General features: G+C 42.8%; 1 protein-coding gene across 2 annotated transcripts in view; it reads right to left on the bottom strand.

Moving 5' to 3' along the window:
- LOC127002669 (hemicentin-2-like) overlaps positions 1-22362 on the bottom strand; it is a 118446-nt gene extending 96084 nt beyond the window's left edge. The window contains exons 1-2 of one of the 2 annotated variants that reach the window (XM_050868712.1): positions 20629-22362; positions 11135-11289 (exon numbers count right to left, since the gene is read on the bottom strand). In XM_050868712.1, coding sequence (XP_050724669.1) covers positions 11135-11173 — 39 coding nt within the window. In that variant the 5' untranslated portion in view covers positions 11174-11289; positions 20629-22362. Of the gene's footprint in view, positions 1-11134; positions 11541-20628 lie in introns of those variants that run through there. The other variant, XM_050868711.1, reaches the window with a different exon arrangement.
- Between the last annotated feature and the right edge of the window lie 4998 nt (positions 22363-27360).

Genomic DNA, 27360 nt, shown 5'->3' with positions numbered 1-27360 from the left:
GAAGACAGACAAACAGACACAGAGAGAGACACAGAGACAGAGACAGACACAGAGAAAGACACACACAGACACAGAGGAAGGAAGACAAACAGAGAGACAGACACAGACAGACCGACACAGAGGAAGGGAGGTGAGGAAGGGCAGGAAGGGGAGGGCGATAAAGGCGAACACAAAAGACTCTTGAAGTAATAAAATTGACGCAAAGATTCACTTGTTGATCGTAAACCGCAGTGTGTGTGTGTGTGTGTGTGTGTGTGTGTGTGTGTGGATGAAGCGATGTGAGGGGGCGGAGGACCGGGAGGAAAAATTGAATGGAGGAGGAGGAGGAGGAGGAGGAAAGACAGGAAAAAAATGTGAGGAGAAAATTGGGAAAACGTTTGAAGGGGAAATGTAAGTGGCAAAGGAGGAGGAGGAGGAGGAGGAGGAGGAGGAGGAGGAGGAGGGTTCGTGTTTGCGTGGGAGAGGAGAAGGGAAGAAGGAAGGAAGGAAGAAAGGAAAAAAAAAGGAAGGAAGGAAGGAAATACAGAATATAAAGATGAAAGGCTGAAAGAGAGGAAGGAAGGGAAGGAGAAGAGGAAGTAAGAAAGGAAGGAGGCAGGAAAAAGGAAGAGAGGAAGAAAGAAAAGAAGGAAGGAAGGAAGGAAGGAAGAAAAAAAGGAAGGAAGGAAGGAAATACAGAATATAAAGATGAAAGGCTGAAAGAGAGGAAGGAAGGGAAGGAGAAGAGGAAGTAAGAAAGGAAGGAGGCAGGAAAAAGGAAGAGAGGAAGAAAGAAAAGAAGGAAGGAAGGAAGGGGGGACGAAGATAAAGAAAAAGAGGAAACAATGAGAGGAATAAAAAGAAGGAAGGAAGGAAAGGAAGGAAGGAATTAAGGAAACACGAAGAAAAATAATGAAGAGAAAAGGAAGAGAGGAATGAAAAAGAGGAAGGAAGAACGAAAGAAAGGAAGAAAGAAAGAAAGAAAGAAGGAAAGAAAAGAAGGAAGGAAGGAAGGAAAGGAAGGAAGAAAGAAAGGGAGGAAGAAAGAAAAGAAGAAAGGAAGGGAGAAAGAAAGAAAAGAAAAAAGAGAGAGAAAGAAGGAAAGGAAGGAAGGAAGGAAGGAAGGAGAGCAGGAGAGAGCCTTATACAATTCACCTCCCTGCCACCACCACCACCACCACCAACAACAACAACAACATCAATAACAACAACAAAAGTCCATTTCTCTCAGGCTTATTGGGTCGGGGGAGTCTGTCTGTCTGCCTATCTGTCTGTCTGTCTGTCTCATCCCTTCACTGCCTAACCTTCCTACCTATAACGCCTTTCACCTAACTCATAATTTCCTTCCCATTCTCTGTCTGTCTGTCTGTCTGTCTGTCTCATCACCTCACAGCCTAACCTTCCTGCCTCACATCTCTCTCCTTCTACCTCATAACTGCCATCCCGTTCTCTGTCTGTCTGTCTGTCTGTCTGTCTATCACCTTCTCTAACCTTCTCCCTCTCACATTTCTCTCCTACCTCATTTTGTCTTCCCATTTTCTCTCCCCGCTTCTTACACTGTCTCCTCTGTCCCCTACCCGTCTATTTTTGATGATTCTGGTATGTTTTCATCTTATTTCTGTCTGTTTTTGCCTCATTTTTGTTTGTTTTTCCTTCACACTGTTTATACATGTCTTAAACTGTCTATTTTTATCCCACACCCGTCTATTTTTGCCTCCTACTACTCAATTTTTGTTCAGTTCTGTCTATGTTCATCTCAACCTTGTCCATTTCTCATTTTACATCTGTCTATTTTTTCATCATAATCTGTCTATTTTGCCTCATACATACCTTTTTTTGACTCGTACTGTCTATTTCGGTGTTAAACCTTCTGTTCAAGCCTTCAATCTGTCTATTCTTGCTTCATATTCGTCTGTATTTGCTCATATTAGTCAATGTTTGCTTCACACCTGTCTATTTTTACCTTCCACCCGTCTATTTTGCCTCATACACACTTATTCTTGCCTCACACTGTCCATTCTCCTCATGAACCGTCTCTTTTTTGCCTCAACCATCTACTTCTTCTCGTAAACCGTCTACTTTCGCTTAACACTCACTCGTCTACTCCTGTCTGCTCTCGTGTTAAACCATCTCTTCCATCTCACACCCGTCCATTTCACCTCACAACCCGTCTACTTTCTTCTCACAGCCCGTCTACTTTCGCCACATACCCGTCGCTCCCTCCCCGTCTCTTCCCTTCGTTCCTTCCTGCACTTCACTATAAACAATTTTCTTAAAGTCTCGAGGTAAATAGCGGTTTATATTTCACCCGCGACTTGATCCTCCTCCTCCTCCTCCTCCTCCTTCTCCTCCTCTTCCTCTTCCTTCCTCCTCCTCCGTCTCCAACTCTTCATCAACTAGCATATTTCCTCCTCCTCCTCCTCCTCCTCCTCTTCGTCCTCATTCTGCTCCTCTGCCTCCTTCTTCTCCTGGTTTTCCTTCTCTTCCTCTTCTTCCTTTCCCTCCTCTTCTTGCTATTGCTTCTCTCCTCCTCCTCCTCCTCCTCCTCTTCCTCCTCCTCCTCCTTCTCCTCCTCCTCCTCTTCCTCCTCGTATGAAGTCTCGTTGGGAAGTGGTGCCAAAAGCTTTCCCTAAGGACTCCGCCTCGACTCCTATCATCTTATTGACCTTGCCGCCTCGTCCTCTGTTTTGCCTTGCCCTCCCTGCCTTCCCTTGCCTTCCCTTTCCTTACCCTTGTCTTACCCTGCCTTCTGTCTTTATTTGTTTTGTTTCGTCTCTCTCACTTTCCTTTATCTCTTGTCATATCTTTTTTTTCTATCTTGCATCGCCCTCCGTCTTGCCCCTCTCCTTCCCTGCCTTGCCCTTCCTTACCCTACCTTACTCTGCCTTCTGTCTCTTTTCCCTCACCTTCCTTTTCTTTCTCCCTCCCTTTACCTTACTTTATCTTGCTTGGTATTGTCTTATTTGATGTTGTCTTGCTTTCTGTCTTGCCTTACCTTCGTCTCTTTCTCGTTTTACCTTCTGCTCTCTGTTACCTTACTTCACTAGGAGAGGATAACACTGCCTTGCCTTACCTCACCTCACCATGCCTTGCTTCACATTACGTTGCCTTTCCTTTCCTTTACCTTCTCTTCCCTTGCCTTCTCTTCCCCTCGCCTAACCTTGCCTTATCTAGTCTTACCTATACCAACAGGTCTTGTATAACCTTACCTTACCTCACCATGCCTTGCTTTCCTTTCCTTCCTTTCCTTTACCTTCTCTTCCCTTGCCTTCCCTTCCCCTTACCTAACCTTATCTAGTCTTACCTATACCAACAGGTCTTGTATAACCTTACCTTACCTTACCTCACCATGCCTTGCTTTACATTACGTTGCCTTTCCTTTCCTTCCTTTCCTTTACCTTCTCTTCCCTTGCCTAACCTTGCCTTATCTGGTTTTACCTATACCAATAAGTCTTGTATAACCTTACCTTACCTTTGCCTGGACGCATTGCAGTATATACATAAAAGGTTTAGCACAATATAAATAAACCTCTTTTTTTTTCACTTCGCGTGGAAAAATGTTGTGTATGATAAGACGTGTGAGTAGAATGCATTAGGAAGACTTACGTAAAATGATGATGAGTGAAGCGTGGACTTTTTTTGTGTGTGTGTGTGGTAGTCAGTCTAATACTTTATTTGCCTTTATCTTTAGTCTTTTGATAAAATGTTTGTCTGTTTCTGGTTCTGCTTCCTCGCTTTCTAATCTTCTTCATTTCTCCTCCGTATCTTCTTGTTCTCTGTCTCTTTATATCTTGTTGTTAAAAGGTTAGTATCGTCTTGGCTTTCTTGTGTGGTGGTCAGTCCATTACTTTATCCGTCTTTATCTTTAGTGTCTTTTGTTATGAGGTTGTCTGGTTCTCGTTCTGTTTCCTCGTTTTTTTATCTTCACTTTTTGTCCATATCGTCTTGGCCTTCTCTCTGTCTCTGTTCGTATATACTTGTTAAAAGGTTTCTGATTCTATCTCCTCGCTGGACCTCCTTGACTTAATCGGTGTCTCTGTTCGTATCTTCTTGTTAAAAAGGTTAGTAGCTATCGTTTTGACTTTCTTTGTGTGGTGGTCAGTCCATGAGTTTATCTGCCTTTATCTTCAGTGTCTCGTTAAAAGGTTATCTGTTTCGGGTTCTGATTCTACGTATTTTAATCGTTTTCACTTCTTGTCCGTATCTCCTTGACCTGTTCTCTGTCTCTTTATATCTTGTTGTTAAAAGGTTAGTATCGTCTCGGCTTTCTTTGTGTGGTGGTCAGTCCATTACTTTATGTCCTTATCTTTAGTGTTTCTCGTTTAAAGGTTGTCTGTTTCGGGTTCTGCTTCTACTCATTTTAATCTTCTTCACCTCTTGTCCGTGTCTTCTGGGCCTTCAATCTTTCTCTTTATATCTTGTTGTTAAAAGGTTAGTATCGTCTTGCCTTTCTTTGTGTGGTAGTCAATCCATTACTTTATTTACCTTCATCCTTAGTGTCTAGATTAAAGGTTCTCTGTTTGTGTTTCTGCTTCTACGCATTTTAATCTTCTTCACCTCTTGTCAGTATCTTCTTGTTCTGTCTCTTTATATCTTGTTGTTAAAAGGTTAGTATCGAGTTTCTTGTGTGGTGGTCAGTCCATTACTTAATCCGTCTTCATCTTTAGTTTGATAAAATTTTGTCTGTTTCTGTTTCTGCTAACTCGCCCTCTTATCGTCTGACCTCTTGCTAAACGGTTCCTATCTTCTGTTTTTTCTTGACCTAATCTCACCCGATGTCCCTTTTTCTCCACTCTTCCTTCTTTTTTCTCCCTTTCTAATCCTATCCTTCCTCTCTCTCTCCTTGCTATGAACCTTTTTCTTTTCCCTTCTTCCTCTTTCTCTCCTCCTCCTTAACCCGTATCTACCAAACTCATTTCTCTCTTCTTTATCTCATCTTCATCAACCCGTCTATTCCCTGTCAGCTACATATCTACAGACTCTCATCGATCTTTCTCTCCTCCTCCTTAACCCGTATATACCAAACTCATTTCTCTCCTCTTTATCTTTATCTTCATCAACCCGTCTATACCCTGTCAACTACATATCTATAGACTCTCTCATCGGTCTGTCTCTTTCTTTCTTTCCTCTCCGCCTGACCTAATATAATCTGATTCTAACCTTCCCTAACCAAGGCTTTAGATTTCCTTCGCTTGGCCCCACTTATATAGGCAAGCACAAACACACTCTCTCTCTCTCTCTCTCTCTCTCTCTCTCTCTCTCTCTCTCTCTCTCTCTCTCTCCATGCCCCACCCTATCTATGTATATTTCTCCTCCCATACAATCCTGATGCGGGCGTTCCAACACTCCGCCATTCCGAGCCTTCCCCTCCTCGCCGCCCACAAAACGCTGCGCCTCGCCCATGCAATCTAGCGTCGTTTACAGCACACGGCGGGAAGGGGGAACACACACACACACACACACACACACGGCAGTAGCGGTAGAAGCTTCAACTGTTCCATCGTGGTTAACTGAAGTGTATGGCATCGCACCCGGAAGACTAAAGATGCAAGGGAGAAACAGACAATAGACTAAATTTTTGAAGCCATACCGAGTCAACACACACACACACACACACACACACATACACACGAGGCACGGAGTTAACGGTGGAAGCTTCAGCAGTATGGCGTGACACCCGGAAGGATATTCCCGAAGTCTGTACGGGAATGTGCCGCCTACTCTTGAACAGGGCAGGATAGGTTACGTTAAGTTAAGCTAGGTTAGGTAAGGTTGGGTTGGGAATCACAATGAGAGTATTTTCCAGAACGGCCCGTGGTCAGTTTCGAAGCTACAGTCGAGCGTCTTCACTCAGGGACCACATACCCACAGAGACTTAAGGAATATGCCCCCCGGAAGGCTAACGAAGAGAGTAAGAAAGAGACCGGTAGATGAGAGACGTAAGGACCCATATTCTTAACCATTTCGTCTCCCAAGAACACACATTTGACAAGGCTTTCGTAGGAGCTGTATGAGACTTTCCATGGGTAGTTTTATGAGCCTGGTGGTAGTCTGACGTTGCCTCTGCACCATGAACGTGAGACACCACTCTTGAGAACTTGACTATTCTCCTTCGTGGCCTTTGGAAATAGTTGTGAGAGTCGAAAGCGTCTTGATTATAAGAGTGAGGTGAAAGGGGGGAGGAAAGCTAGGAACGGAGAAAGAGGAAATTGGGAATCGGTAGGGGAACTATTTCTCTAAAGGGTGAGGTGAGATGGGGGAAAGGCAGGAACGGAAAAAGAGGAAAAAGGGCAAGGGTAGGGGAACCTTTTTCGCTTGATGCCGAGCTTGACGCATGGCTGACTCACTAAAGAAAAAAAAAATCTAGCTATGTTTGGAGCCGACTGACAACTGGACCTTACACCCGAGTCGGAGCGATACATTCGTTTGAAGTAAAAAAAAATGATTACAGAAAGTTACAATTATATAAATCCCAAAACATGAGTTAGAATGCGGATTACAATTACTCTGAAGATATAAAACGAATTAGAATCAGATTAACTTTGCAAGAGTCATTTTAATTCTTCTCTACTTTTCGTATTTTTTTTATTTTTTATCCCAGTACTGATACGAGTGAGTGTTTCTGTTTGTGTTTGTCTCGTCCGTCCGTCTGTCTGTAACTGTCTTTTCAATACTTTTTATTCTTCTTTATTCTCCTCCTCCTTATCCCGTCTATGCTACTTCACAAGTCGCCAGCGCTCACCAGTAGTGGACGCCGGCTACCCGATGACTGCTATCTCAAACATCAAGGCAATCACAGGACGCACATTAGCTAACTCCAGAAGAGAAGAAAGAGAAGATAGAGATTGAAATATGGTGTAAAGGAGTTTAGAAAGACAAGGAGAAAGGGGAAAATGATAAAGAGGAGAGAGAAGAGAATGGTATAGGGGTTTTTATAAAGAGGAAAAGGCACTGTGTCCATAGAAACAAAGCGTTGTGTGTAAGGTTGTGTGTATAAGGTAGTAAGGTGGTGCTATGCTAGGCTAGGGAAGTATAAGTTAGGCTAAATAAAGCAAGATTAGGTTAGGCATGGGAAGATAAGGTATAGGAATGCACCTCAAAGTGAAATATCAAGGATTATTTTGGTTTTAAAAGTTTGGATCAAAATTATAATGGTATACTTTTCTCTCCTCTAACATCTTCCTCTTCCTCTTTCTCCTCTTCCTTCTTATTCCTCTCTCTCTCTCTCTCTCTCTCTCTCTTCCTCCTCTTTCTCTTTTTCTTCTTTAACCTCTCTATACTACACAACCTAAATAAGCGAAGCAGAATCATGAGTTAATGTTAAGAAGCACTCCGACTATGATATACATACGGGCAGGTGGAAAGAAGAACGTGCGTGGGGTAGCCTAAAGTCTGTGCGTGGGGTAGCCTATAGTCTGTGCGTGGGGTAGCCTATAGTCTGTGCGTGGGGTAGCCTATACCCTGTGCGTGGGTCAGACTGGGCTGTGTGTTGGTGCTCTGTAATGCCGCTGAGACACGAACAAAGCAAGGTAATCACATGGCAAATAATTATCAGTGTGTGTGTGTGTGTGTGTGTGTGTGTGTGTGTGTGTGTGTTATTGTTTTTGTTTCATCTTTGTGCTGGCCGTGTTCTCCGTCTCTCTCCGTCCGTCTATCTGTCTGTCTGTCTCTCTTACTGTCTTTTTACTAGCCTTTCTCCTTCTTTATTCTCCTCTTCCTCTTCCTCCTTATCCCGTCTATAAAAACATTCTCTCTCTCTCTCTCTCTCTCTCTCTCTCTCTCTCCTCCGTAATCCGAATATACCATACTTATTTCTCTTCTCTCCTCTTTATCTTCATTAACTCGTCTACACCCTTCTCTTCTCTCCTCTTTATCTTCTTTCTCTTCCTCGTCCTTCTGAACTCTTCTATACCATAATTCTCAATCACCTTTTTCTTCTCTTCTTCCTTTCTCCTTTTCTCCATCAACACCTCTATTCCATACTTTTCTCTTCCACTTATACTATATTCTTCGCTTTCTCTTCATCTTCTTTATCCTTTTCTTCATTAACCCCTAAATACCATACTCCTCTTTCTCACTTCTTTTCCTTCTCATTCTCTTCTTTCTGATATTCTTTTTTCCTCCTTTCCTTCGTTAACCCCTTTTATGCTATACTATTCTCTCTCCTCTTTTCTCTGATAAACCCTTAACAGCATACTTCTCTCTCTCTCTCTCTCTCTCTCTCTCTCTCTCTCTCTCTCTCTCTCTCTCTCTCTCTCTCTCTCTCTTTTCTGTTTCTGTTTCTCCTCCTCGTTCTTCTTTTCTTCATTAAACCCTCTATACCATTCTTCTTTCCTCTTTCTTTTATCTTCCTCTTCCTGTTTTTCCTTTCCGTTTATACTATACTTCTTAGTCTCTTTTCTCTTCTCTTTCTTCATCTCTTTCTCTTCTCTTTCTTTCTTCTTTTATTCATTTAGCCCTTCTTACTATATTCTTCCATCTCCTCTTTATCCTCCTCCTCCTCCTCCTCCACCACATCTCAGACACAAAATAATCACAGTGCTTTTAACAGATCCCCGCGGCGGCATTATAGGATTAAGCTGCTCCTTCGCAACAATCCTTTCTGGTCCTTACTAACGGTGCCGACGAACGGAGTGGAAACGCATGGGCCGAGGTGAAGGTCCGTACCCTCTGGCGATTTCGGTCCTCACAACAACTATATCCCTAGACCACAAAGGAGATTCGTCGGGTTCCCATGAGTGTATTTTCACGTTCATGGCGCAGAAGCCTTGTCAAACTATCACTAGGCTCATAAAACTGCCCATGGAAATACTAACACAGTCTCTACTAAAGTCTAATCAGATGTGGGTGTGTGAGGTCCGTTTTCAAAGACGTTATCATACCAACTATATCCCAAGGCCACAAAGGAGTCTAGTCGGGTTCCCATGAGTGTTTTTAACGTTCATGGTGCAGAAGCCTTGTCAAACTACCACTAGGCTCATAAAACAGCCCATGGAAATACTAACACAGTCTCCACTAAAGTCTTATCAAATGTGGGTGTGTGAGGTCCGTTTTCTAAGACGTTATCATAACAACTATATCCCAAGGCCACAAAGGAGTCTAGTCGGGTTCCCATGAGTGTATTTTCACGTTCATGGCGCAGAAGCCTTGTCAAACTATCACTAGGCTCATAAAACAGCCCATGGAAATACTAACACAGTCTCTACTAAAGCCTAATCAAATGTGGGTGGTTAAGCCCTAAGGTTCTTCTACTTTCCTCAGGGTGGTATGGTGTCTTCCACAGTACGTTTGTTTATCTGTTAGTACGCGGAGTTTCCTATTAATACTCAGACCATAGAGAGAACCCAGCTACTCTTGAGACGAGCTGAAGTATGAAAGAGGCAGGGAAGTTTAATGGGGAAGGAGAGAGGAGAGTAAACAGTTTAAGAAAGAAGAATGGTGGAGAAAGGAAGGTTATGAAAGAAGAAGAGAGGGAGAGAAAGAGGGAAGGGTAAGAAGCAGGGAAAGTTAAAGAGACAGGAGAGATGAGAAAGGAGATAGTGAAAGAAAGATAAATAGATAAATGAAGGGTATTGAAACTGAGGAGAAGGGGAAACGAAAGAAGAGAGATGAGAAAGGAGATAGTGAAAGAAAGAGATATAGATAAATGAAGGGTATTGTAATTGAGGATAAGGGAGAGAAAGGAAAGAATAGAAGCAGGAAAGATAAAAAGGAAAAAAGAGAAAAGAGGAAGAATCTTAAGAAAGGGGAGAGAAGATATGAGGCACGAAAGAGCATACAAGAAGAAGAGGAAAAGGGAAAAAGGCAAAGAAAAGAAGTAGGAAAAATAAAAGCAAAGGATGACATAAGAAAACAGTTTAAAGGGGAAGGGAAAAAGGGAAAGAAAAGAAATAGGGAAGCTGAAAGAGAAAGGAGGACATAAGAAAACAGTTTATGGAAAGACGAGGGGCGAAGAAAAGAAGGGAAGGACAAAAAAGAAAAAGGAAAGTGAAAGAAAAAGAAAAGGAGCAATGAAGGTAAAAGGAAAAGGATAGATAGACAGACAAATAGATAGATGGATAAAGATTGAAGGAAGTAGCTAGGGGAAAGGTATTGAGAGAGAGGGCATATAATAGCTAACAGGTACTTCAAATGTTCTTCTATTCAGGACCTATACAAAGTTTCCGGGAAGTAAGGCGGACGGTCCATAGGCGGCTACTGAGGGAGGGTTACAAGGGGCTATCACTACAAGCCCCGCGGATGGACAGCTGGACGAGAGACCTTCCTGAGGCACATTGGAGGAGGGAGGGAAGGTGGAAGGGAGACAAGAGAAAAGAGAAAGAAACTGAGAGACAGAATACAGGTGAAGATAGATAGGAGAGAGAAACGGAGGGAAGTTAAGCGAGGTAAAGAAGATAATAGAAGGGTAAGGAAAGAGAAAAAAGGAAGACGTGAAAGATAACAGGTGAAGATAAAAAGGAAATTAGAGAAAAGTAAGAATTTTAAGATAGAAGAAAGCGGTGGATGGGTAAGGAAAGATAAAAAAGGAAGAAGTGAGAGATAACAGGTGAAGATAAAAAGGAAAGTAGAGAAAAGTAAGAAGTTTAAGATAGAAGAAAGCGGAAGAAGGGAAAGGAGAGAGAAATGGAAGGAGGTTAGTAAAAGAAAATAGTGGAGAAGATAGAAGGGAGAATAGAGAGTAAAGGAAACAGTTACCTGAAAGAAGAGAAGTAAAGTAAAAGAGAAGAGAGAGAGAAATGGAGGCAGTTTAGTGATGAAAAATGGATGAAGATAGAATGCAAAGTAAAGGAGAAAGGAAAGAGAAATGGAATAAGCCAAATGAAAGAGAGGTGGAGAAGGGAAGAAAGGGTGAGGAAGAAGATGGGGAGGGGGAGAAGGGAAGGAAGGGTGAGGAAGAAGAAGGGATGAGAATGATATAGATGAGAAAAAGATGAGGAAAAAAGATGGAGAAATAAAGAAGAGCGAGGAAATACTGATACAAATATAAAGATGAGAAGAATGGATGAGGAAAAACAGTACAAAAAAAGGCCAAGAAAAACAAGAAAAAAAACATAAATGAAGAAAAATAGGAAGGAAAAAAACATTGTACCACCAAACACTACCACACTACCAAACACTACCTCAGCGTGCACCGTGACCTTCAGGCTCTACTCACCGTGGACTTGAGGACCTTGGAGCGGCCGGCGATGGTCATGTCCCAGGAGATGACGGCCGAGGGATACGCCCCCGCCGCCACGCACTCCAGGCGGGTCTTGCGGCCCTCCACCAGCGGCTCGGCGGGGGCCTTGATCACGACGGACGTGGGCCGAGCTGCGGGGGGGAAGAAGGGGTTGAGTGATTGATTGAATGATTCTTGATTGACGGATTGATTTTTTACTGGTCCTGTACATATATAAATTATTAATAACACAGGAGTAGACAAGTTAACATCCATTGAGCCCTTACACGGACCTAGGTAATTAAAAATGGTTACTATACAATATTTATTTATTAGTTAGACTTTTTTTTTTTCCTTTTCCTCTTTTTCCTCATAATTTTCCCCTCATTTTTAATTATTTTTATATTTTCCTAATCTCTCCCTCAATTATTCTATTTCATGTTATTTATTTTCCTTATCTCTCCCTCATTTTTTTCGTTTTATTTTATCTATTTTTCCTTATCTCTCCCTCATTTTTTATAATTTTTTTATTATTTTATTCATCTTTTTTTTTTGTACTTTCTTCCTCTACCCTCTTCTTTTCCCCCTCATTTTTCATCTTTTTATTTTCCCCATCTTTTTCACTTTTTTTGTTTTCATCTTTCTCGTACTGTTTTTCCTCATATTTTTTTGTCTTCATTAAGTGCAAGCAGTGAGCATGAGGAAAACAGAATAAAGAGGGCGTGGCCATAGGGAGGACAAGCATAAAGTATTCTGTCTTCTCTTTTTCCTCCTCCTCCTCCTCCTCCTCCTTTTCTTCTTCCTTCTCCTTTTCCATCTCCAACTCCCCTTCCTCTTCCTCCTCCTCCTCATAATTTTTCGATAGTTTCCACCTCCTCTAACTCTTCCCCCTTCTCTCTCTCTCTCTCTCTCTCTCTCTCTCTCTCTCTCTCTCCTGCAAACACTCTTCGTGGCTCGTGAAACTTACTCAAACGTGAAACTTAAAGCGGCGCGTTTCATTGGAATTAAATCTTTCTTAACTGCGGGAGAAACTTCATTAAACGGATCCAATTCTCTTCTTGCGTCCTACTTAGGAGTTTATTTTTTTCCTCTCCGTGAGTGTCTGCTTGTCTGTTTGTGTCTGTCTGTTTGTCTGTTTCTGGTGTTTGTGTTTATCTATCGAATTTCTGTTTCCTTGTGTGTAGTTTCAGGTTTTGTTTCACTCGTTCCAATTCTCTCTCTCTCTCTCTCTCTCTCTCTCTCTCTCTCTCTCTCTCTCTCTCTCTCTCTCTCTCTCTCATTCCTACAATCGTCTATCCAATTCCAGCGTCTATCTCCTCAATTCCCTCTTTATCTATCGAATATAAGCGCTTGTGTCTCCGTATCTATCATTTTACAATTATTTATTCGGTTTTAACTTTTGTCTCTCTAATTCTTAGGTGCATATCTTTATTTCCGTCTTTCTCTTTCGACAATACGAGTTTGTTTAATCAATTTCACGTTCTTATATTACATTTGTAAGTGCATCTCTTCAATTCTGTGTATCTATCAACAATACGAGTATCTGTCCAATAACGGTTTGTCTGTTAACTTCAACTTCTATTCATTCAGTTTATAAATGTATACAAACAAATCTGTCTTTCTCTGTCGATAGTACGAGTTTATCTGTCCAATTACTACTTCTGTCCAGCGTGACCAGATTATCGTACTCAGAACATTGCATTATCAGTTTCAGGCCCAAAAACTATCGTAGCAACACCAATAACGATATCCAAATGAAGTTAGTGTTAAAACCGTTAAGTATCGACGTTTTTGTGATATACTTATGGATCACAAACCGAAAAGTACGATCATCTGGTAACGTTGGTTCTGTCTAATCAGTTTTACCCTTTAATCACATCTGAACAATTCTGTGTATTCAATTCCAGCTTGTCATTAATTTCCAGCATGTATCTTCAATTCTGTCCATCTGTCGAAAATATGAGTTTACCTGTCCAGTTACTATTTCTGTCCATTCAATTTAATTTCTCCTTCTGTCCGCCTATGTATTCAATTCTAATTTGCCAATCGATTTTTAACATACACCTCTTCAATTGTCTCTGTTGAAAATACGTTCAATCTCTCCAGCGACTACTTCTGTCTATTAAATTTTAGTTTTTACTCATACCTACGCAGTGCTGTCTGTCTGTGTCTGCTCCTATATCTGTCCAATAAATTTTAGCTTTAAGTAATTTCTACACAACTCTGTCCGTATCTGTTCTTACGTCTGTCTTTTCATTTTTTAACATTTACTCATATCTACAAAAAATCTGTCTGTGTGCCTGTCTATATGTTCCTACTCTATTAAATCTTATCTTCTATTCATATTTACACATCTACCTAATTTATCTGTTCCTACATCTGTCTATCCAGTTTTATCTTATACGCATACCTATACAATTATCTGCCTATCTACCATTCCATCTATCAATCTATCGTCCGTGTATCTATTCAGTTTTACCTTTCCTCATATCAGCACACCTCTCCCTCTATCTATCTATCTGTATCTATCTGCCTATTCCATTCCTGTGTCTTAATTGAATTCCAGCCTCCGCCAATCAAATTCCTGCTATCTATCCAATCCCATCGCCTATTATTATCAATCCCACGACGATCCTGCACGAGAGGGAGTCGGATCACGCACACACAGACGCTTCGATCCCAAGACGTTAACATCGACAGACCCCTTTAATCTGCAGTGGCCACCCGAGCAGCCAGCCAGCCATTTCTTGCATCCCTCTGAGCGCCCTCGTTTTCATTACCGTTGATGTTGATGGCGGTGTTGCTGTCTGCCTGCCTGCCTGCCTGTCTGTTTGTCTGTCTGTGTGTGCGTGTGTCTGTCTCTTTCTTTTGAGTTTTATTGTTTTACTTGTTTTCGTTATTCGTGAAGTTATATATGCGTGGTTTTCTTTCTATTTTCTTTTTTTTCTTCATTCTTTCTTTCTTTATTTATTCTTTGTTCTGTTTTTTTTCTTTCTCTCCTTTTTTTCTCTTATTCATTCATGCATTTTTTCTCTCATTCCTTAATTTCTTTCCTTCTTTTCCTTTCTTTCTTTTTCTTTCTTTCTTTCCTTAATTCCTTCCACCATTCTTTCAGTCTTTCTCTTTTTGCTACTCTCTCTCTCTCTCTCTCTCTCTCTCTCTCTCTCTCTCTCTCTCTCTCTCTCTCTCGTCTCGTAATGTCCCATATTTTATCGCTTTTCTATCATATAATTTGCTCCTAAAACTTGTGCTGCATATTTTTTGACATCAACACGATTTCATTTGCTAAAAACATTCCATTCATCATTGACTCGCTTTGTGTGTGTGTGTGTGTGTGTGTGTGTGTGTGTGAGAGAGAGAGAGAGAGAGAGAGAGAGAGAGAGAGAGAGAGAGAGAGAGAGAGAGAGAGAGAGAGAGAGAGAGAGAGAGAGAGAGAGAGAGAGAGAGAGAGGAAGGAGGAAATAAAATGGGAAGGAATAAAGGAATGAGAGAAAGAATGTTTGAATGAATTAGAGAAAGAAAAGGGAAAGAAAGAAGGAATAAAAGAAAAAGAAAAGTAAAACAAGCACATTCATAAAAAAAACAACGTGGCTACTTACGGACATAAATAATTACAAACACATTTTAGGACACGAATAATTCAGCTAAAATTTCCATCGCACTATCACACAAACATTCGCTGGGACACGAAATAAATAAATAAATAAGCGCACGAGATAAATTTTTCCCGCCAACTTTATTTATGTAACTTTCATGGCTACATTTTTCATCAGATTCAATATTTACGGCCGACTGCAACAAAGCTTTGGCAGGGGAGACGGAGTAGCGCACTGAGGCAAGGCGCGGCGAGGGTACAGTAAGGGTCATATTCTTAAACATTTCCGTGCCCAACCTCACCTATTTGACAAGGCTTTCGAAGGGGTTTTGGGCATTTCCAGGGCTACTTTTATGGCCCGTTTTGTAGATTGGCCTTTCTTCTGTACCATGAACCTAAAAACACACATTTGGCAAGGCTTTCGTAGGAGCTTTGGGCATTTCCAGGGGTAATATTATGACCCTGATAGTAGATTGACCCTACTTCTGTACCATGAACCTAAAAACACACAATTGACAAGGCTTTCGTAGGAGCTTTGGGCATTTCCAAGGGTAATAGTATGACCCTGGTAGTAGGTTGACCCTTCTTCTGTACCATGAATCTAAAAAACACACAATTGACAAGGCTTTCGTAGGAGTTTGGGGCATTTCCAGGGGTAATATTATGACCCTGGTAGTAGGTTGACCCTTCTTCTGTACCATGAACCAAATAAACACACAATTGACAAGGCTTTCGTAGGAGCTTTGGGCATTTCCAAGGGTAATAGTGTGACCCTGGTAGTAGGTTGACCCTTCTTCTGTACCATGAACCTAAAAAACACACAATTGACAAGGCTTTCGTAAGAGTTTGGGGCATTTCCAGGGATAATATTATGACCCTGGTAGTAGGTTGACCCTTCTTTTGTACCATGAACCTAAAAAACACACAATTGACAAGGCTTTCGTAGGAGTTTGGGGCATTTCCAGGGATAATATTATGACCCTGGTAGTAGGTTGACCCTTCTTCTGTACCATGAACCAAATAAACACACAATTGACAAGGCTTTCGTAGGAGTTTGGGGCATTTCCAGGGGTAATATTATGACCCTGGTAGTAGGTTGACCCTTCTTCTGTGCCATGAACCAAATAAACACACATTTGACAAGGCTTTCGTAGGAGTTTGGGGCCTTTCCAGGGGTAATATTATGACCCTGGTAGTAGGTTGACCCTTCTTCTGTACCATGAACCTAAAAAACACACAATTGACAAGGCCTTCGTAGGAGTTTTGGGCATTTCCAGGGCTAGTTGCATGACCCACCTGGTAGTTTGGCCTTTCTTTTGTACCATGAACCTAAAAAGAACACTCATTGGAACCCGACTGATCGCCTTTTCGGCCTTTGGAAATGGTTGATGTGAGGGGTGGAGGCGTCTAACAATAGTGGCCTAGGCTTCCGAGAACACGCCAGGCTGGGTAAAGGACAACAAGTAACAATACACACAGCGGCTATGGGACAAAGGGAGAGTGCAGTGCTGGTTCCTGGTACAATCGATGAAGCCAGCCGTGTGTAAGGGGATCCAAATATTTACTCACATAGAAAAGAGGATTGAATACGTATTGAACTCTCCGCTAATGGACTTAATATCGGTTGGTGGATTTATTCTTCCGCGAGTAGACTTGAACTCTCCACAAGTGGGTTCGAACTCTCTGCTAGTGGATTTGAACTCTATGTTGGTGGATTTTGACTCTCCGCTGGTGGACTTTAACTCATTATGGATTGTAACTCATGGATTTTAACTCATAATGGATTATAACTCATTATGGATTGTAACTCATGGATTTTAACTCATAATGGATTATAACTCATCATGGATTGTAACTCATGGATTTTAACTCATTATGGATTGTAACTCATGGATTTTAACTCATTATGGATTGTAACTCATGGATTTTAACTCATAATGGATTGTAAGAGACTATATTCACTAACAGTTAGGGATGTGTCTTTAAACTTCCCTGCCTGCGTACGGTTTGGCCCTTACTGCTAGGCTTAAAAAAAGGGAAAAAAAGCGAACTACTTCCCCCAAAAGATGAGCGATTGAGAATTACAAAAAAGTTTAATTCACTAACAATACGAGATGTGTCTTTAAACTTCCCTACACGAGTCCGGTTTGGTCTTTACTAAGCTAAAAAAAAAATAAAAAAATAACAACGGGGAAAAAATATCTTACTATTCTCCCCAAAAGGATGAGTGACAGACAATTCCAAAAAGCTTAATTATTCACCAACAGTACGAGATGTGTCTTAACCTTTCCTTCACCTGTACAGTCTGGCCCTACTACTAAGCTAAGGACAAAGGCAGGAGGTGAGGTGCGGCGGAGAGCCATTACCGACCATTACCGTCAAACTATCGCCATTACCCTCGCCAGCGTGTTCCGTGACGGTCGGGCTCGTACACTCGTAATGCTTTTCCAGTCCCATCCGCTAAGTTTAGATTTCCTGACTTTCTCAAGCGCGTGAAGTGCGTGTGGCTGAAGGCTTTTGTTAGGGAAAGGGGCTGAAGGGGGCTGCGATAGACTAGGGCCGAGCGTCGAGCATTAATTCCTCCGTGCCGTTGTTACCAGAAGCCCTGCACCGCCAACCCCTTGACACCCAGCGCGCAGGGGAGGTGTTATTTCCAGCGTGTTTGCCCTTATTGCATTCTCGGTGATGTCTGCCCACTACGCCCCGCTAATATAAAGTCTCCAGCCAGGGCGATGTTTCACGGTTATTAAGTTGTAATGAAGACAGCTGTCAGTTCGCATACTCGAGTAATTAAGCTACGCACATCAATTCTAGCTTAGTTTATCCCACCCGCCGTCTTCTGTGATAGCATTTATTAAGGCAGTATGATAGCGGCTTAACCTTGGAGTAAACTAACGTTTGGTGGTAGTCCTTTGCAGCCACACTCCAGAGGCAGATAAAGGTGGGCGCATACACTGTAGCTACGCGTGGCCTCGGTGCTCATATCCGAACCGTTGACCTATTGAGCCTGTGGTGGGTAAGAACTCATCACCTCGAGACACGGGCCAATGTTAAGTCCGGGATTACCATAGTTTACCTTGCCCAAGTTTCCACAGGTAGGCCATTTATCGACCAGCCCGAAAGGGAGGATGAGCAGTTGGGTGAGCTGCACGCCGACTGCCCGGGCCAAGATTCGTAGCCAGGCACGTTACCCACTGTTCCATGGAGGCGCTGGAAACACGGTGTAATGCCTTTAGTCTTCTGCTCAGTGCTCAAGTGGAAGGCAGTGTAACTAAGTAATATTTAAGGGTTTTACTTCCCTCCCTCGCACCATTTAATCAGCTTAACAGTATGGACCAAACCGTACGTTCGCAGGAGAATATCTGAACTTTATCCATTATTCTTTCTTTTCGGGAGCAGAAGTAAGTATTTTTCCGCTGTTTTTTTTTTTTTTTTTGTTTAAGTTTGCCATTGGTTGCTTCCTCTGATGTTAAAAAACAGTGTTTATTAGCTTGGCCTCACGCTTCTCCCTGCGGCCGTGTCATCATCCGCGGACTTCAAAGCTCCAAATTAGTTTTCCGGAAATGCAAAACAATATTAACCGCCAGAAAATGTTTAAAAATGAACTACTTCGGTATTGGCTAAAATATGAGCTGCTGTAGTCTCGGCTCAAGCTGGGACAACAACTTATTTCCGGAGTATTTTAACGTGAAATTATCATGAAAAATAGACGAATAGGACACCAGAGTAACAGTGGGCCATAGTGATTGAGTTGATACTGGGACGACACTTTTTTTTTTCTTCATAACTTTGTGAAATTATAGAAAAATAGACAAATAGGGGACGAGAGTAATAGTGGCCCACAGTAAGTTAAATTGATACTGGGACGATACCAACTTATTTTCTTTGAGTTTATGTGATATAAAAAAAGACAAAAAGACAAATTGTCATGAAAAATGGACAAATAAGAGAGCACACTAATAGTGGGTCATAGTAATCAATATGATACTGGGATAAAACTTATTACATATATGAGTTTACGATACAATCTTATTATTTTTATAACTTATGTGAAATTATATAAAAAGACATGGTAGACCAGCGTAATAGTGGACCGCAGTTATCAAATTGAACCTCTCTTTTGGACACTCAGACTATCTTCTATTAACAGAAGCAGCGCATAGAAGTATCATTTGCTATTGCCCTTTTACTATGAAGTTTATTATTATTACTATTACTATTAATTTTATCATTACTATTAATTTTATCATTATTATTATTATTGTTGTTGAGATCCATGAAAGGGCATCAAAGGAAAAAAAATGCTATAGACCCAAACAAATGAGAAGATATGGACATAATATAATAAAAGACGATAACAGTAAATTAAGACGAATAAAAAGAGTGTGTGGGGGAAACAAAAACAACATTTAAATCGTAGAAAAGTCACGCACCACAGTCACAGAAGGCGCGGCACACACTTATCATCAGAACATCAACGCAACTTCCTTCTGGTTCTCTCAACGCAACATTCATTTTCAGTATCAGGCGAAGAGCTCTCGTTGGGGGGAGAGGCATCGATTTGGTGGACACTCCGAGCCACTTCACGCGACGACGGACTGAGCGGCTCCAAGAACATAGCACGCGTGTATCAACCCTCACAGCCGCCACTGTGTTCACGGGACAGCCACGCGCCGACATTCAACCCTCGATTCTGTGCCCGTATTCTAGGGAGCTTTCGGCTCTCACAAAACTATTTACCAAGGCCACAAAGGAGATTGATCGGGTTCTCATGAATGTTTTTTTTAGTTCATGGTGCAGAAGCCTTGTCAAACTATCACTAGGCTCATCACACTACCCTTGTATATACTAACATAACCTCTACCGAAGCCTGTATTCTTAGGTCCTTTAGAGTGTCACAACAACTATTTCCAAAGGTCACAAAGGAGATTGATCGGGTTCTCATGAGTGTTTTTTTTAGTTCATGGTGCAGAAGCCTTTTCAAACTATCGCTAGGCTCATCACACTACCCATGGAAATACTAACACAACCTCTACCGATCCCTGTATTCTTAAGTCCTTTCGGCTCTCGCAAAACTATTTACCAAGGCCACGAATGAGATTGATCGGGTTCTCATGAGTGTTTTTTTTAGTTCATGGTGCAGAAGCCTTTTCAAACTATCACTAGGCCCATAAAACTACCCATGGAAATACTAACAAAACCTCTACCGAAGCCTTACCAAATGTGAATGTGAAGGTCCCGAAATGTTTGAGAATATGTGCACCAGTGTTTATAATTGTCTTGAAAGTGGCGAATATGTTAGCTGCTAAAACACACACACCACACACCACCACACCACACCACACCATACCATACCCCCCCCCCCCCCAACACACACACACACACACACACACACACACACACACACACACACACACACACACGCACATCGATCGCGGCTAACTCGGTAACAAGACACACAACCGGACCGAACAAAACGAATTTACTCATTTGTCTCTCCGCCGTGACCGCCGCTCCGCCCCGCGCGTGTCATGGGTCCGCCGGCCGTGTGTTTCTTGTTCTGTGTTTCGCGTTCACTCACTTAATTATTTCGCCTGTCTACCCAGTAACTGAAGGTTATGTATGCTCTCCTAAGCGTAAGGGATATGAGTACTGTCAACTATGTACAAAATGAGAGAAGGTAAACACTCCCATTGAAAAGAAAACAAAATAAACTTATGAAGAAACACAAATTATCCTTTTCTCACGTATTCTTCTTCTTTTGGCTCTCAGAACATCTATTTCCAAAGGCCACGGAGGAGGTTAGTCGGGTTCTCATGAGTGGTTTTCGCGTTACGGTGAAGAAGCCTTGTCAAACTATCACTAGGCTCATAAAACTACCCATGGAAATACTTACACTACCTCTACGAAAGCCTTATCATATGAAGGTGTGTGAGCCCCGAGTGTGTTTGAGAATATGGGCCATCGACACACGGAGTAAGGTGATCAGATTCTTCCTCCGCCGACTTCATCTTCCCTGCTGGGTTGGCGTAAGAGTCCCCACGTAAGCTTGAATAACAACACGAATATGAGAGAGAGGTCGAACCCATGTCGCCGCTATGCAAACTGTCGCGCTGCTAACCGAGCCCCAACGTCCCTTGTCTCATTACTGCGCGTGCCTGTTTGATGTTGCTTCTATCTATTTAATTTTATCTTGTGTCTCGATTTTTTCACCATTATCTTATCAGTTTCATCGTCTAACTAGTCCCTCTCATTATCCATTCTTTATTTATCGTCTGCATTCAATTCCTTCCATTTTCTGCTCTTTATTTCATCGTTCGTATCCTGTTCCTACCATTATCGTATTGTTATTATCGTGTCCATCCAATTCCTTTCATTATTTGGTTTATTTCATCGTCTGTTTCCGGTTATTTCCATTATCTTACTAATTTCATCGTTTGTATCCACTTTATACTGTTATCTGTCATTAGTTCCGCCAATATCCAGTTCGTACCATTATTTCTTGTTAATTACATCGTTTGTATCCAATTTCTTTCATCTTGTTTACTTTTTTCTCGTCCTTCAGTGTTTGGGTTCATTCAGTCGTGCCCTTCGCCGCTGAGGGTAGCCGCCGCCCGTCAGCGTCCACCATATACATACAGGCGGGGCGTAGCGGGGTGTAGCGGGGTCCGAAGGGCCGCCCCCACCCGCCACCCCCCGCCCTGCATACACAGTCTCCCAGCGAGGCGGCGGCCCTTGACGAGCGGCCTCTTGCGGGGAAAATGCAAACTTTCGTCCAACATTTTTGAAAACTATTTTTAGGAGCGTCTTGCTGACCGACGCTCGAGTTACATGCGTCGGGGGAGCAACAGCTGGAGGGACCCAGCCGGCAGCCTCCCCGCCAGCCGCCCCATGCAGTCCTCCCCCCCCAGCCTGTCGGCGGTCATGTGCCCCCAGCCGCTGCAGCACATCGGCCGAGGGTTTATAATGCCTTTCCTTATTACGCATGCATTCTTTCTCCTTTTCCTCACTTTTTTCCCTCCTCCTTGACCTGCAGCGTTAATGTGCCGGCGCCCATAAACCCGAGGCGAGCGGGGCGGGGCGGGGCAGGCGGGGCTTAGCGGGGCACCCATTGCGGCGGCTGGTGGTCCGGCCTGCCGCTGGGTAATGGTGGCATGGGCGGGGCGGGGCGGGAGGGGTCGAGCCACCTGCTCGGGAAGGCATCAGCTGGAGTACTGCGGGCCCGGGGGAGGCGAGGGGGAGGGTAAAAAGTTTAAAAAAAGCAGGACGGACTTCTGGTGTGGGCGTGTGGACCTTGGCCGCGGCGCTGTAACTCGTTTGTTTTAGCTTGTTTTCTTATAGCCAGAGTTGCCATTAAGTCTGCATTACCGCGTTGGGCCGGATTCGCTAATGAACGGGTAATGCACCGGCGTGGTTTAGTGTTGGAGCTGAATTTTCTCCTTTATTCGATTACTCTTTGTCCGCAAAACATTCAAACAAATATGCTGCTAATTCTTTAGTAGGTCATTTATTTCCACACGTACGAGTATGTTGGCTACAGCCGGCAAATAGAGTATCGAACAGTCGTGGGTTATTGAAATAGGATTTGGTATTTGGAATAGACTGGCACCACCTGACCAGCACAACACCATGTCTATAGACTTCGCCCAAATTCTAATCCAAAGACCCACGGCTGTTCGATATATTTTTGTCGACTGTATGTTTGCTTAGGAGTAAAAGGATAAACAAGTTTTCTTTAACCTAAAAATGTGAACGAATAGCACTGACATTGGTAGTGAAATTTGAGGACGATGGTTACGAGACAATTCCGATCTGGCTGGCCTGCTTGTGGCGGCTTTGTGCGGGCATCGGCCGTGAGCACAAGGCCCGGCACCGCCCGTTACAGTGCGCGATGTCTTTGGGAAATGTTTGAGCCAGGGCTGGCCGGCGGCGAGCACTCAGGCGGGGGCGTTGCAGCGAGGGTTTCATTGGTCCGCCACAATCAGCGGCAGGAGCGTCACCACTTCGCTGTTATGTTAGTGAGTAAAGATTAAATAAACCTGATTGCATGAGAACTGCTCGAGTCTCTTAGTCGTAATGGCTCAGGATCGAATCTGGCCAAATGTGTCTGGTAATCACCATTAGAAGCCTCTCCCACGCCTCGCACGCTACGCCTCACACGCCACGCCACGCCACGCCTGCACGTTGCCTCCCCTGCCGGGCCAGATCGTCACAAGGGAAGCTCTGCCACAACCAGCATATAAACCCTTCTGCTATTTCGGCGCAAAACAACAGCAAGGGGACCCACATTGCTGCGGGACGTGCTGGCGAGGGCCCGGCCGACCAGCTGTGTGGCGGCAGGAAATTGAAATGATGGCAGCGAAGAAAAAATGAAATAACTCAATATAAACAGTCCATGGCATATTCAAATCCTCGCTAACACAACACAAAAATAACGACATAAGATAACTCAATATAAGCAGTCAATAGCGTCCACACTAGCTCTCAACACAAGAATAACAACATAAAAATAACTTAATATAAACAGTCAATGGTATAGTCTTTTTGAACATAAGAACAACGTAAAATTTCCCACTATAAACAGTCAATAGTAGTTTTAAATTCATACTAGATTTGAATGTAAAAATAACAACATAAGATAACTCCGTATAACAAGTCAACAGTATATTCAAATCATCATTCAAGGCAAGAGGTGAGGTAGTGTAATTAGAAACAAGCAACGTTAGCTGGGAAATAAAGCATCAAATTACAACCAGTCCGAGCAGGCAGGTGGAGGCGGCACTCAGCCAGCATTTCGGGGCTCACACACCCACATTTGGTAAGGCCTTCGCAGAGGTGTGTTAGTATTTCCATGGGTAGTTTTATGAGCCTTGTGATAGTTTGACACGTGAAAAACACTAATGAGAACTCGACTAATCTCCTTTGTGGCCTTTGGAAGTAGTTGTGAGAATCGAGTGTCTGAGAATACGGCTTTAGTAGAGGCTGTGTTAGTATTTCCATGGGTAGTTTTATGAGTCTCGTGATAGATTGACAAGGCTTCTGTGCCATGAACGTGAAAAAACTCATGGGAACCCGACTAATCTCCTCTGCGGCCTTTGGAAGTAGTTGTGAGAATCGAGTGTCTGAGAATACGGCTTTAGTAGAGGCTGTGTTAGTATTTCCATGGGTAGTTTTATGAGTCTAGTGATAGATTGACAAGGCTTCTGCACCATGAACTAAAAAAAAACACTCATGAGAACCCGGCTAATCATCATTGTGGCTTTTGGAAATAGTTGTGAGAATCGAGTGTCTGAGAATACGGCTTTAGTAGAGGCTGTGTTAGTATTTCCATGGGTAGTTGTATGAGTCTAGTGATAGATTGACAAGGCTTCTGCACCATGAACGTGAAAAACACACTCATGAGAACCCGGCTAATCATCATTGTGGCTTTTGGAAATAGTTGTGAGAATCGAAAGTGTCTGAGAATACGGCTTTGGTAGAGGCTGTGTTAGTATTTCCATGGGTAGTTTAATGCGCCTAGTGATAGATTGACAAGGCTTCTGCACCATGAACTAAAAAAAAACACTCATGAGAACCCGGCTAATGATCGTTGTGGCTTTTGGAAATAGTTGATGTGAGAGCCGAAAGAAACTGAGAATGCGGTCCTGAGGTGTACCCAGCGCCCTCTACTGGTTTGGCCCGCACTAACATGACGCGGGGCTGGACGAGCCTCACTGGACGCCGGGGCAATTGTGTTCGGCCGGCAATTATCTGGTAATGAGGCTGCTGATCGTTTCGTTACGGCGTGCATGGCGGTGTGTTAGTTTGTTTGTTTCATGGCGCTGCGTTGCAAAGCGTGAGGCACAGATTGAAAATGGCTTCGCGGAGATGGACACAACGCACGCCACGCTGATCACCTACACATAAGAAAAGAAAGCAAGAAACAAGCCTACAAAAACATTCTTCGCCTCGTCCATCCTCTCCAACGCGCTCCAGGACCTTAAAATTACTTAATACACTTAACACACTTACTTAGACCACAGAAGCAATAACACGAAACTAGGAAATATACAAAAAACAAGGCTAAAAAAATTCTCCGCCTCGTACATCCTCTCCCAACGTGTTCTAGGACCATACAATTACTTCCTCGTTCTCATTTTTTTATATACTCATTTGACTTCTTTCTCTTAATTTTCCCCTTTTCTGCCTTTTCCCTCATCTCCTCTTCCTATTTCACTTCTCTTTTCCTTTTTCCGCTCTCTCTTTTCAATCAATCCCACGAATACGAGAAACACAAAAGCAAGCCTAGAAAAACACCAGCAAACTCCTCGCCTCGTGCATCCTCCCTTCCTGCCTTCCTTCCGAGGAGCAAACACACACACACACACACACTCGAAGTCAAATCCAAACAAGAAACAGACGATTAACTAAATGAACGCATCCAATCGCTGTATTTCTCCGGCCGAAGGGGAAGCGCCGATAAAAAGGGGAACAAATACCGGAGTAAACTTTGGTGTTAAGGGCAAAAGGAGAGAGGGCGAGGGGGAAAAACTGCAAGGGTATAAGGAAGATGGTGCGAGGAGGGAAGAGCAAAGGGGACTGAAGGATGGGAGAGGGAAGGAGGACGATGAAAGGAGAGAGGAAAAACGGAAAGAGAAGTGAAAGAGAAGGATGTAGAGAAGGAAAAAAGGAGAAAAGGAAGATTGTGTAAGGAGTGAAGAGCAAAGGGGACTGAAGGATGGGAGAAGGAAGAAGGTCGATGAAAGGAGAAGTGAAAAGAGAGACGGGAAAAACGGAAAGAGAAGTGAAAGAGAAGGCAAAGAAGATGAGGGAAGAGGAGGACGTAGAAAAGGAAAAAAGAGAGACAGGAGGATGGTGTGAGGAAGGAAGAGCAAAGGGGATTGAAGAATGGGAGGGGGAAGGAGGAAGATGAAAGGAGAGAGGGGAAAAAGAGAAAGGGAAGTGAAAGAGAAGGCAAAGGAGATGAGGGAAGAGGAGGACGTAGAGAGGGAAAAAGGAGAAAAGGAAGATTGTGTAAGGAGTGAAGAGCAAAGGGGACTGAAGGATGGGAGAGGGAAGGAGGACGATAAAAGGAGAGGTGAAAAGAGAAAGAGGAAAAAGAGAAAAAGAAGTGAAAGAGGAGGCAAAAGAGAGAATGAGAGGAATGAGTAGAGTAGGAGAGAAAGTGGAAAAGGAAGAGAAAAAGGAAAACAGAGAAGAGGAAAAAAGAAAATATGAGGAAATGAAGAATTACAGGATAAAACGGAGAAAAAAAAGAAAGGAAGGAAAATGAAGAACAAGAAGAAGGAGAAAGAAGAAAAAGGGAATGAGGAAAAGGAAAAACAAGAAAAAGAGAAAGAAAAAAAGGGGATGGGAAGATTAACAGGAAAAGAAAAAGAAAAAGAAAACCATAGGAAAAGGAGGAAAGGGAGAGAAAAGGAAGAAAATGAGAGAAAGGAAGAAAAAGAATAGGAGAAAAAAAGAGAGGAACAAATGAAGAGAAAGAAAACCAGAGGAAGAGTAGGAAGAAGAGGAAGGGGAAGAGGAAGGAGGTGAGAAAGAAAGAGGCAAAGAGGGAAGGGAGTGAAGATGGATATGCAGAGGAAGATGAAGAGATGAAAACTTTGTGTGTGTGTGTGTGTGTGTGTGTGTGTGTGTGTGTGTGTGTGTGTGTGTGTGTGTGTGTGTGTGTGTGTGTGTGTGTGTGTGTGTTTGCCTTGTAAGGGTAACGAGACTCTACATCTCCATTAACACAACAAGGCGCAGAAGAGGAAGAAGAGGAAGAAAGAGGAGGAGGAAGAGGAAGAGGAGGAGGAAAGTGTTCGGTGTTCGGGTGCTGGAATGTGTGACTTTTGCAAACAAACACACACACACACACACACACACACACACTCCAATAGGTAAACAAACAAACAGAAACCAATAATTCTTGCATAACCAAAGCAAACAACGTGTGTGTGTGGACATCGCTTAGGTGTTTTATTTATATATTTATTTATTTATTATATTTGTTCTTTACTCCCCTAAAAATACACACGCACACACACACACACACACACACACACACACACACACACACACACACACACACACACACACACACACACACACACGACAGCATTACATCACGGGTGTTAGATCTCTCTCTCTCTCTCTCTCTCTCTCTCTCTCTTCCTTTCTTTGTCTTTCTTTCTCTCTCTTTCGTTTCCTTTCTTTCTTTTTTATTCAATCATTTTTTCTTTCTGTATTCCCTCCTCACTTTCTCTCCCTTTTTCTTTTCTCTCTCTCTCTCTCTCTCTCTCTCTCTCTCTCTCTCTCTCTCTCTCTCTCTCTCTCTCTCTCTCTTACCGTTATTTTCCTTTCCTATGGTGTAAAAAAGGTCAAAGAAATAAAAGGAAAGAAAAAAAGCATATATTCGTTGCATTCCTTCCCTTAATATTGGCAGACGGCTGAATCTTTAACAGACAGAAGGGAAGGAAGGAAGATACACACGCGCGTTGTTTGCACTCTTTCCAACCAACGATAAGGAGATGAGAGAAAGAGGAAATAATGAAGAATGGAAAACGAGAAAAGAAAGGAGGAGGAGGAAAACAGATCACAGGAAGAAAGGGAAAGAGGATGAGAGGAGGTAGGAAAGGTAGGAAAGGAG

Source organism: Eriocheir sinensis, chromosome 24 (genome assembly GCF_024679095.1).
Source record: "Eriocheir sinensis breed Jianghai 21 chromosome 24, ASM2467909v1, whole genome shotgun sequence".
In the NCBI taxonomy this organism is placed as follows: Eukaryota; Metazoa; Arthropoda; class Malacostraca; order Decapoda; family Varunidae; genus Eriocheir; species Eriocheir sinensis.
The sequence above is the reverse complement of the archived record's forward strand: the minus strand, read 5'-3'. Positions and strand labels throughout refer to the sequence as shown.